At 57.6% G+C, this 10,648-nt stretch overlaps 1 protein-coding gene across 27 annotated transcripts; it reads right to left on the bottom strand.

Annotated features, from left to right (window-relative positions):
- Window positions 1-352: 352 nt before the first annotated feature.
- On the bottom strand, window positions 353-10,051 carry LOC119872802. Of its 27 annotated transcripts, none has more exons than XR_005362999.1 (10): window positions 9,462-9,692; window positions 8,382-8,491; window positions 7,930-8,008; window positions 4,637-6,549; window positions 4,104-4,309; window positions 3,719-3,800; window positions 3,160-3,207; window positions 2,335-2,516; window positions 1,755-1,980; window positions 354-732 (listed from the first exon to the last, which is right to left on the bottom strand). XR_005362999.1 is itself a non-coding variant. In XM_038544092.1 (6 exons), exons 1-6 carry the CDS (start codon window positions 7,937-7,939, stop codon window positions 728-730), a joined length of 624 nt encoding a protein of 207 aa, XP_038400020.1. In that variant the 5' UTR covers window positions 7,940-7,954; the 3' UTR covers window positions 386-727. The 27 variants fall into 27 exon arrangements, 1 of the variants encoding a protein (XP_038400020.1); XR_005363000.1 differs by having other exon boundaries at window positions 355-732; window positions 2,441-2,516; window positions 3,634-3,800; XR_005362998.1 differs by having other exon boundaries at window positions 357-732; window positions 2,441-2,516.
- Between the last annotated feature and the right edge of the window lie 597 nt (window positions 10,052-10,648).

Below are 10,648 nucleotides of genomic sequence, written 5' to 3'. Positions count from 1 at the left end.
CCACCCCCCAGCCCCGCTTGCCCCATCTGCACGGCCCGGAGACCACACACCTGACCCATGGGGCACAGTGGGTTGCGCCTGGGTCGGCCCGCAGCATCCTGGTGCCCTGACCTCTTCGGGGTACCCTCTGCCCAACACTCAGAGTACTCAGGCCCTGTCCATGACCCATGGACACAGGGGGTTGCGCCAGCTCCTCGGGGTCCCCTCTGCCCCCAACACTGCAGGGCAGTCAGACCTTGGTGACAGGCCAAGGTAGGCCCAGAGAGGCTCCAGAGGATCTCCCCTGGGGGGTGGTGCGCACAGAAAACTATTTTCTTCTCCTAAGTTTTTCAGTTGTCCAGCAAGCCAACTTTATTTTATTTTATTTTATTATTATAATTTTTTTTTTGCCAACTTAATTTTAGAAGAGCACGTGGTGGAGGAGGAGCAGTAAGAGCTGCACCTCCTATGGAGCTGCTGAATTAACGCACTCCACCCCCCCGCCCCCCCGCAGGCACTGGGTAGGGCACAGACGTCGGCCTAGGCCTGGGAGCACATGAACCTGCATTTTGAGGCTTGCCTGGTGGTGGGTGGTAGAACGGAGACAGCCTCTCCCAGCACTGCCCGTCAGGAGGGTCTGAGGAGGGTCAGCAGTCCACTTCTTCAGGACACAGGATTGGGGGACACTCCGCGTAGACTGCTGGGGAGGAGCTCAGGGTTTCCTGTGGCTTCTGTCTTCCACACTTGCTTAAACTGAAAGCAATCGGAGAAGGACAAACATTATATGGTCTCATTCATTTGGGGAATATAAATAATAGCGAAAGGGAATAGAAGGGAAGGGAGAAGAAATGGGTAGGAAATATCAGAAAGGGAGACAGAACATAAAGACTCCTAACTCTGGTCTGGGAAACGAACTAGGGGTGGTGGAAGGGGAGGAGGGCGGGGGGTGGGGGTGACTGGGTGGCGGGCACTGAGGGGGGCACTTGACGGGATGAGCACTGGGTGTTATTCTGTATGTTGGCAAATTGAACACCATAAAAAATAAATTTGTTATTAAAAACAAAAACAAAACAAAACAAAAAACATGGTGTTTGTCTGCAAGAGCATGCACACACAGCAGGAGAACGAATTCCAGGGACACCACCCCCCCCACCCCCCCCCACCCCCCCCCCCCCCCCCCCCCCCCCCCCCCGCACAGCAATGAGAGAAAGCAGTCCCTCCATCATCACGGCTATGTCCCTTGTTCCAGAAGCTGAAGGACACAACAAAATCCTTGACATAGTCCTCCCTCCAAGGCCCTGCTTGGGACCTGAACAAATCCCGGACTCCTCTAGCTCCCATATGAGGTATTTGGGTGGCTTTTTGGGTGTGGCGACGTTTCTGGAAGAGGGGCAGAGGGAAAGCCTCAGTGCCCCCACGTGAGCAGAACCAGGGAGCAATTGCAGTTAAAGCAGCCGGAAGTTCACACCTGTGGGCAATGGTCCCTGCGGCGATGGTTCTCTGCCTTGGACACCTGGGCGCCTTTGCCAACTAGGGGAACCTCCTGGGCGCAGCCACCAGGGCGCAGGATGACTGCGCACCTCTGTGCCTTTTGCTCTCCAGACTAATTGCCACCAATGGTGTGCGTCCAAACCATGGAGAGCCAGGGACATTCTAGCTGCCTCCTCCAAGGACAGTCCCTAGGAAAATTATTTGCGCAGAAAATCCTTCGAAACAGCTTTCCTCCCCAGCCATGGGGAGGGCAGGAAATTCGGTTTGATTGGTATCTCACACACCTGCCTGACGTTGTGGACATGAAGGTGCATCCCCGAAGCCTCTCCCACTCCTGTCTGGGGAGGGCCGGAGCTGCCTGGGACTCCTGAGGCCACCACTCTGAGGGTGCTGCTGGAGCCTGAGCCAGCCCTTCTCACTGCCAGGTGCCCAGACTAGACTCGGAGACTGGTGGTGACAGTGGGAGGTGCAGCAGTGCACAGCCATGTGCCTGAGTCCCCCTAGAACAGCCTGTGGGAGACCAGAAACAAGAGTGGCACCGGCTCCCCCGGCCCAGTGGGATGAGGCCTCCTTCCCAGGGTGACATGGAGGGGGGGTGGGGGGGTGGGGGGTAGCAGGCCCTCCCACCCCACCTCCCTGCCCAGCTGCCCTCTGAGGCCCTCCCACCCCACCTCCCTGCCCAGCTGCCCTCTGAGGTCAGAGAGGCACATGGCCTTGCGCACATGGCAGGGCCGCCCCCTGAAACTCCCAGAGCCCAGGCAGGGCCCAGCTGAAAGGGGGTGCAGGGAAGAGAAAGTGCATGAAGCCAGGCCTCCCGTGCAGAGGGGGGTGGGGAAGAAGGTCATGGGGGGTCCAGCTGCCCACACAGGGAAGGTTCTGGAATTCCAGAGACCAGCTGGCTGCAGTCCTGGAGAAATCAAGTCCATGGCGTGTCCCCAGAAATTCCTCGAATGCCCTGGGGCTCCTTAACTTTTCTGGGCCTTGGTTTCCACAATTCAGGATGTTGATACTTGGATAATCTGTGAGGATTTATCATGGCGTTCACTCTGTGTCAGTAGAAGCAGCAAATTAAAAAATACAACTTTTTAAGGAAATTAAAGCGTCATAGGTGTACGAAACTGACCCTGGGACATGCAGGGTGTGTGTGTGTGTGTGTGTGTGTGTGTGTGTGTGTGTGTGTGTGTGATGTGAAGGATACAAGTAAATCCTAACCTCCCGCAAGGAAAACAATAAGAATGCAAAGGAGCACTGCACCCCAGGGAACCATGGAAAAAGGCTGTGCCCCAAGCCAGTCCCTGACACTTGCTGCTGCTGTCCCTCCTGCTACAGCCTGGGAGTCCCCTTAGGGCCAGTGGTGTGGCCAGCGCAGGGACCTGGCCACCTTACAGGAGCAGAATTCTAGCTCTTAGTATTTTGGGTGAGCTGAGCCTGCAGTGCAGGCTTCACAGGAAGTTGCTACGACAGGCCTGCGAGGTCTTGCTTCCCTACACATTGCCCAGCGGTGAGTTTTCACCTGACGTGGCCTTTGCACAACCTGTTGGTGGCTGAGAAGTACGGGGACCCCCATGGGTGACTACTGGATTCGACGACAGTGGAGTGGCAGTTGTCTCCACAACCTGTTTCCTTGTCATGCCAGCAACGCCCCCCCTTCTTCTTCCTGGCTTTCCCGAAGTGCTAACTGAAGGATACTTGTCAGGATCCTCTCAGCCTTGCAAGAAGCCTTCATTGACACCCCACCTGGTTAAAAGATGCATGGCTGCTAAACTGAAGGAACTGAAGGCCGGAGGGAAGTTGTTAAAGTTGCTAAGCGCCCACCACCCATCGATGGGTCCTTGAACCAGGTGGAGGGAACCTCCTTCAGAGACCCAGCTGCCTCCATGTGGACACTCTGCTGAGGGCAACAGGCAATCTGAGCCCGACCCCAGGACCCTGTGAGTCTGCTCTAACATATAAACATTCCCTTGAAAACTTCCTTTATGTCTCAACCCCAACATCCATGTCATGATCGTCCCCCAAGCACATGGCCCACCAATACACAGCTGAAGGGACTCATGACTCGGGTTTTATTAGTGACCTTTCCCAACAGCAGCTGGCCCCTCAGGGTCCTGGAGACTGTGCTTCCAAATTCCTTAGAGACCCACACTCTCCCTGACCCCTCCTGACCTGAGAGTCTATAACCAGCCACTCCTCCTGACCCCAGTGCAGCTCTCTGCCCACAGGTCCTGTCCCCGGGCTTTAATAAAACCACCTTTTTGCAGCAAAGACGCCTCAAGAATTCATTCTTGGCTCTCGGCTCCAAACCCTGATGTCTTTTCCTACATCACATGCCACTATTAAAGAAAAAATTGAGGACACTTGTTAATACAAGTCTACTCATGGGACTATTAGGACAGGTGTAGGGACGAGGCAATGGGGTCTTGCAGTGGGGGTGAGGAGGGAGATTGGCCCGAGTCTGAATACAACAGAAAGCAGGAATTTATAGCCAAGGAGCCAGGTGAGAGGCAGTGCGTAGAAAGTCAGGCTGGCGGGGGATTCTTGCAGAAGGCAGAGGGGCATACCGTGACATCACCAAGGGGCAGCTCATTGGGTGCCTGGGGGCTGACCAGGCATGTCCAGTGGATTCCACACAGTACCTGCCAAAGTGGGACAGTGCGAAGATGACCCTGGATGCCCACCAGACCAGGTGTGCTTGAGAAGCTGCTCCCGGAGGCCTGAGAGGCGGTGCTGGTGGAGAGAATCCTGGCCTGCAGCAGGCTACCTTCTTCCCGCAGAGGAAGGGGAGGCGGGGGAGGCGCGGGGCTTGTCCAGGGGCAGGCAACAAGGCCCAGGAAACGCTGACCTGCACAGACAAGTCCATGCTCTTTACCCGCGTCCAAACAGCACGCGTGTTTGGGAGACCTCAGCTCTGTGTAAGCCTGCAAGTAGCCCCTCCCACCCCGTGAGCTCTTGAGCACCCCCATAAGGCGACTAATGCCGCGGGGTGGCCGGGGTGGGGGGGTGCGTGGGAGGAACCATTACTGCAGGCAGGTCGCAGAGGGACGCCTGAAGCTGGCCGAGGATGGCCTGAAGCTGCCGTGGGCCGGGGCACGAGCCATGGACTGCCCGGGAGGTCCCTTCAGGGTGCTCGGGGACCCTGCAGCAAATAGATCAGCCCCGGTCCGTTTACCTGCACGCTGTCCCTCATTGTCCCTCCGTCGACGGCCTTGTGGTTTGCATCGGAGGGTTTCAGGTCCCCGCCCCCCCGCGAGCTGACCCGCCCAACGGCTCGGAATCCCTGCACACGCGAGGGAGCAGCTCCGCGGCCGTGCCCTCAGCGGGCCAAGGATGGCTCTCCACGCAGGCGGACAGAGCGCAGGGTGGGGAGCCTGAGTCAGGTGCGGCCCTGGGAAGGAAGGCAGACAGCGGGAGAGAGCCCGCGGTGACCTCGGACAGGACTCTTCCGAGGGCCTTGTTTATGGAGAGCCTTGTTTACAGACAAGATGCGGTGAGCAGGGGCGCTGTGGGGGCTGCGCAGCCCCGCAGGGGACTTCTTGACCCCCACCGGGGCGGGGCGGGGCGGGGCTGTTAGGACTCTCCCTCTCCCTCTCCCTCTCCCTCTCCCTCTCCCCGTGCTCATCTCAAACTTTCTCAAATTTTCAGTGTCATTAAAAAATAAGACTGTGAATAGGACTCTGCATATAATCTTATCACACCGCAAGAGAATAGTGTGTGTATGGGGGGGTGGTCCTTCCAGGCTGGGTCAGTGTCCTGGGTGCTGTGGGCAGGGAGGTTCCTTCCAGGCTGGGTCAGTGTCCTGGGGGCTGGACTCTGTGGGTTACCTGCCAGCACAGAAGTCCCAGGCTCCAGAGTCAGAAACAGAGGCCACAGCAGGACTGGCCTCACATGGAGGCCGCAGGGACAGGTCCTTCCTCTTCATTTCCTAACCCCTGAGGATGACCAGCCATGCAGGGTTCCTCCCACCTCCACCTGTGTGTCTGTCTACACAGACTACTGACTTGTTTTCTAAGATGTTAGCTTGTAGGCGCCTGTGTGGCTGAGTTGGAAGAGCACCTATTCACATTGGGTAGTGAGTTGAAGCCTACACTGGGTGTAGAGATTAATAAAGAGATAAATGAACGTAAAATATTTTAGTTTAATATCTCTATTTCCAACGTGGGGCTGGAACCGTGACTCCAAGATGGAGGGGGAGGTCCCACCACCGAGCCCGCTGGGTGCCCCAAGTAACCGACCTGTACGGCATCATTAGATTCAGGGCTCACTCATTCAGCATAACTCTCCTCTTAACCTGGGCACACCTGAAAGATCCTACTTCCAAATGAGGTCACATTGATAGCACTGAACATTATGACCATAGGAACAGACCCTATGTGCCCAGGAACCACACCACACTCCAGGATGGCCTTCCCTGAGGTGGCAAAGTTGGAAGTGCCAGAAGCCATCATATAAGTAAATCTCTGAGGCAGGTGCACTGTGTGTACAAGGGAAAGGAAAGCACTTGAGGAACTCAGGACTCACGTCTGGAGCAAAATCCAGGTGTTTCAGCAGCAGGAGAATGAACTGATGGAAACATAAGGACGTGTGGCAGAAACTGAGGAGTGTAAAAGTTCACAAGGCACTTACGGAAGAGAGTGGATAAAGATCCACTCAGAATGGGGGCCATGGTGCTATGGATATTACTACATGTTCTATCCTCTAATGCATGTGATACAGAGGACGGGTCACCAGATCTGCAAAGAGAAACATCCCTTCATCTCAGCATTTCAGTACCGTACAGAGCAAGGGGAGACGCCAGATTTTTCTGCCCTAGGAAGACAAAAAATACCTTGTTGCCTGCCCCTGGACGTCCACAGGCCCATTTCGTGGAACTGACCTGCTCCTCAGGGAAGACTGTGTGGTGTGCAGACTCCGGGTTTGGGGGAACCCAAGCCTCACGGTGTGCAGTTCCCATCCCACGGCTGGCAGCATCTGTCACGTCCTCTGCTATACCCCACTCACCTTCCCAGTCAGAAAATGATCATGTCACCCCACCTCCTCCACACTCTCAGGCGTCCTCACCTCCTGCTCCTCCCTGGGAGGGCCCTGTAAGTCAGACGTCACACAGGGTTCCCCAGGGAAAGGGGGATCACACGTGTTTGTGTGTGTGTGTGTCTGGGCACGTGGGAAGGGATAAAGAGAGAGAATAATTGATTTGGGATATGCACGCAGAGAGAGAGATATAGGGCACAGATGTAGACATGTTTAGGGTACGCATGTAGAGATGGTGTAGGGTATGTATGTAGAAATGTCTAGGGTATGTACATAGAGGTGTTTATGGTATGTACGTAGAGATGTGTACAGCTGTCTCCTCTCCCTCACCTTCCTACTCACTCTGCTCCAGCCCACAAGACTCTAGCGCTGCCCATCTGCTGAGGAGTCTGGAGCCACCCCCAAACCAGTGTGCTGGGCTCCTCTAGCCTGCCCTGGTGGCACCCGCACCCCATGTATTATCCCTGTTCTGGGAAACATGCTCGCCCATGTGGAGCTGCAAGGCTGGCAGTGCCCAGGTTCCCTCCACCTGGGGCAGCTCCTCTTCCCCCAGTCCCCTCCCTCTTCCCAGCCTGAGAGCTGCCCTGGCCCGGTTCTGCCTGCCGTCCTGCACCCATGCTTGTCCCTTCCAGGGTCTCAACTCCTGCTATGTGCTGTGACCCCAGCTTTCTACCCTCTACCTCCGCTGTCTCCTCCAACAGTTAGCTGCTTGCTAACCACCTACTTTGATTGACCCAGCAAGTCCAGAAATCTAGCCTTGGCTCCCCAGCCCTGCCCAGAAGCCTGCTCACAGCTTCCTAGAGGCACCCCTGAGTCACCAATTAGGACCCAAACCACAGCCATTCCTCTAATGTCCTGCTGCCCGCAAGGTGCGTCTCGCCAGGTGCGTCTCCTGCAGCCCGGGGCCCAGCATCGCCCATGGTATGCAGCTCCCCAGCATCTCCTGCGCCTCCCTGGCCCAGCTTTCTCACAACGACCACGGGAAGATTAATGTCCCCTCTGCCATGGCCCTGCTGGAAACCCTGAGAACGACATCCAGTCACCCACCGTGTCCTCTCCCCACTCCAGCAGAGGAAGGCCTTCACACACAGCTCCCAGTGCTGGAATGCTCATCCCCACCCACCCTCCTTCCAACACCTGCTGGACCCTTGCCTCCTCCCTGTCCCAATGTCACTTTCTAATGTCACTACCTTGGCAGGCTTCTCCTGATTACCCCATTTCATTTTATTCATTTTATTGGTGTGGCATCTGTCACCAATGTGTTATATACCACAGGGGCATTGATTTATTATCACATTTCCTTTCAAGCTTCCAGAAGCCGGGATCTTACGTCCACCGTAGTCTCTCCAAGGATGGAAGAATTGGTGGCAGATCGGAAGTATTTCATAAAAATAAACCCAATGAGCAACAGTCACAGAAACCAAATGAACATACCTGTGAGCATGAGATGTGTGACGGCCGTTGGGCAGGGTCTACATCAGGGCTCAGCCTATGGTGCCTGACACAACGCCATCTGGTGCAGGGAAAGGGGCATTTCCACGGCTTCTGTGCACTGCCCCCAGCCTCCAACTTACCCCTCCCTAGCTCACTGGCCACGCAAGCCCTGGAGCTGCCCCCCTGGGCCCTTGCTGTGGTGGGGCCTCCACCTGGGACGCTGAACTACCTCCCTCGTCTCAGGTATCACTGTCACAGGGGATCCAGCCCTGACCCTGGCACACCGTGACCACTGCCACCCTGCCTCTAGCACCAGCTACTTGGCATTGCTCCAGCTCTGCCACACAGATCCAACAGAGCAGATCCTCTTGATTCTGCTGCTTCCCAGCACCCTGGTGACTAGCTGCCTGGGCTCACGGAGGAGCCCTAAGTGCCCAGAAGCCTGGACGTACCTGGCAGATGGTCAGTATGTTTCCTGAAGGCCTGAGCTATCCTCAACATGCACCCAGTGAGACAGACAGCTTCATATCCATCTTCTGGTGAAGAAACTAGACACAGAAACCTGTGAGACCACCTGGTTAGAGCATGATGGAGCAGGACTTAACCCAGGAGCTGCCTCTCACCCCTGTGCTGAGTGACATGCAAAGGAGGGGCACATTCTGAGCCCTGAAGCATGTCAGTTCCCACTAAGCAGCAGGGATGGATCTGATGCTGCATGCTAGCCATTCCTGGGCTCATTTACTCGCTTCAGAGCTGCCCTGGGCAGAGCTGTGAGCACGGACTGCCAGCACTCAGCAGCTGGTTCTGCAGGCAGCACAGGGCTCAGAGCTCCAGCAGGCGGTGTGGACATCCAGAGCTCTGCCACAGGCTGGGCTGCTTGCTAACCACCTCAGCCCAACCTGCCTGGGCTGACCCTAGCTCCCTCCCAGAGGGAATCTGCTCTCCAAGCCGGGGTGCCTGGCTGGTGCTCCTGAGGTTCATGGCTTGTATGCACGAATCCTGCTAACCCGGTGTCTGGAAAAGCTCATGGGTGGCTCCACATAACAACTCTAGGTGGCCCTGCCGGTGCCTGTCATCTGGGGGAACATTCCCTGTTCACAAAAAACTTCACTCCTTCACTTCGGTGCATCTCCTGTTAAAGCCAGAATCCAGGCATTTGGGAAATGGCAGCCCCAGGAATTCCGTTAGTTGGGACTGATTACTCTCCCATTGTGCAGGAAATAAGAGGCACCTGGGCTCTCGGACTGAGAAGGATCCAGACCCCTTGGTCCATTCACCTCTCTCTCCATTCAGCCAGGCCACTTTCTTTGGGAGAAGTGCTTTTCTTTTTTTTTAATAATAAATTTATTTTTTATTGGTGTTCAATTTGCCAACATACAGAATAACACCCAGTGCTCATCCTGTCAAGGCCCCCCTCAGTGCCTGTCACCCAGTGACCCCCACCCCCTGCCCTCCTCCCCTTCCACCACCCCTAGTTCGTTTCCCAGAGTTAGGAGTCTTCCTGTTCTGTCTCCCTTTCTGATATTTCCTACCCATTTCTGGGAGAAGTGGTTTTATTTCTGCTTGGCCTCCAAACAGGATCTGAAGCACACCAGTGACCTGCAGTCAGGTGCCCAAGAGGTGCAGGGAAACTTCCCTAGGCCTTCTCTTTGGTGGGAGAGGCCCACCTGGGTGTAGACCACCTAGATGGTGCAGATGTAGTGCTGAGACCTGGGACAGGCTTCTCTGACCCTCAGAAACCCGGAAGATTCAGGGTGACCCCGAAAGACCTTTTCTGGGCCACTGGGCCGTGGGCAGCATAGTGCAAAGTGTCAAGGAGCCCTTTGGGGGGCAGGCAATGGCACTGGACTCCAAAGGCTCAAAACCTCTCTGTGCGCCACCATGTGAACATCCAAGTGGCCTTCCCCCCTAAAGCGAGCTCGTAGCTTCCCGGCTGCCCACTGGGACCCGGGCTGACCATAGGGTTGTCCCGACGCGCACAAGGGCCACGCAGGGGCAGCCTTTCTTAACTGACATTCCGCAAACGCGCTCCGTCCCAGCAGGGCGCGGGCTCCACCCGCTTCACTCGGGGACTGCCGGGTGTCCCGCCGCGGATGGGGCGGGAGGAGGGCGCCGTCTCCCCCACCTCCCCCCAGCCCTGGCCTCAGCAACGGCCACGGCCGGGCGGGCCGGAGGGGCTCTGGCGGCAGCAGGACTGGGTCCCCCCGGCCGTGGGGTCGCCAGGGCCACAGGCGCGCGCGGAGACGGAGCAGCCCCCGGAGCGCCGATGCCGGGTGCCCCCCCCGCCCCGCCCCTTCCAGCACTCGGGCGCGGCTCAGGGGTCGCGCTCGGCCCTCGGCGGTGCCGCAGGCCCTGGGGCGGCCGGGCTGGGGGCGTGGCGGCGGGAGGGCCCCGCGCGCGCCCCGCCGCCCCCCCCCCCCGGCAGCCCGCCAACGCCCCCTCCCCCGCGCGCGCCCCGCGTCGTTGGTGCCGCCGGGCGCCGGCCCACAAAGCCCCCGGCCGGACGCCGAGGCCCGGGCGCGCGGAGCCGGGGCGGGCGGGGCGCGCCGGCCGGACCACGCCGGGGGCGGGGGTGTCGGGTGTCACCCCCAGCGCACACCTCGGCCGGGGGCGGAGGGAGCGAACCACTGAGACGAGGAGACCTCCCGGGTCCTAGAGCGGAGCAGGAAGTGTCCCAGGGGAGGGAGCCGGAGCTCTCCGGCCCTTCCTTTCCTGCGCG

Source organism: Canis lupus, chromosome 8, assembly GCF_011100685.1.
Source record: "Canis lupus familiaris isolate Mischka breed German Shepherd chromosome 8, alternate assembly UU_Cfam_GSD_1.0, whole genome shotgun sequence".
NCBI classification, from domain to species: domain Eukaryota; kingdom Metazoa; phylum Chordata; class Mammalia; order Carnivora; family Canidae; genus Canis; species Canis lupus.
This window is presented reverse-complemented; position numbering and strand designations above follow the sequence as displayed.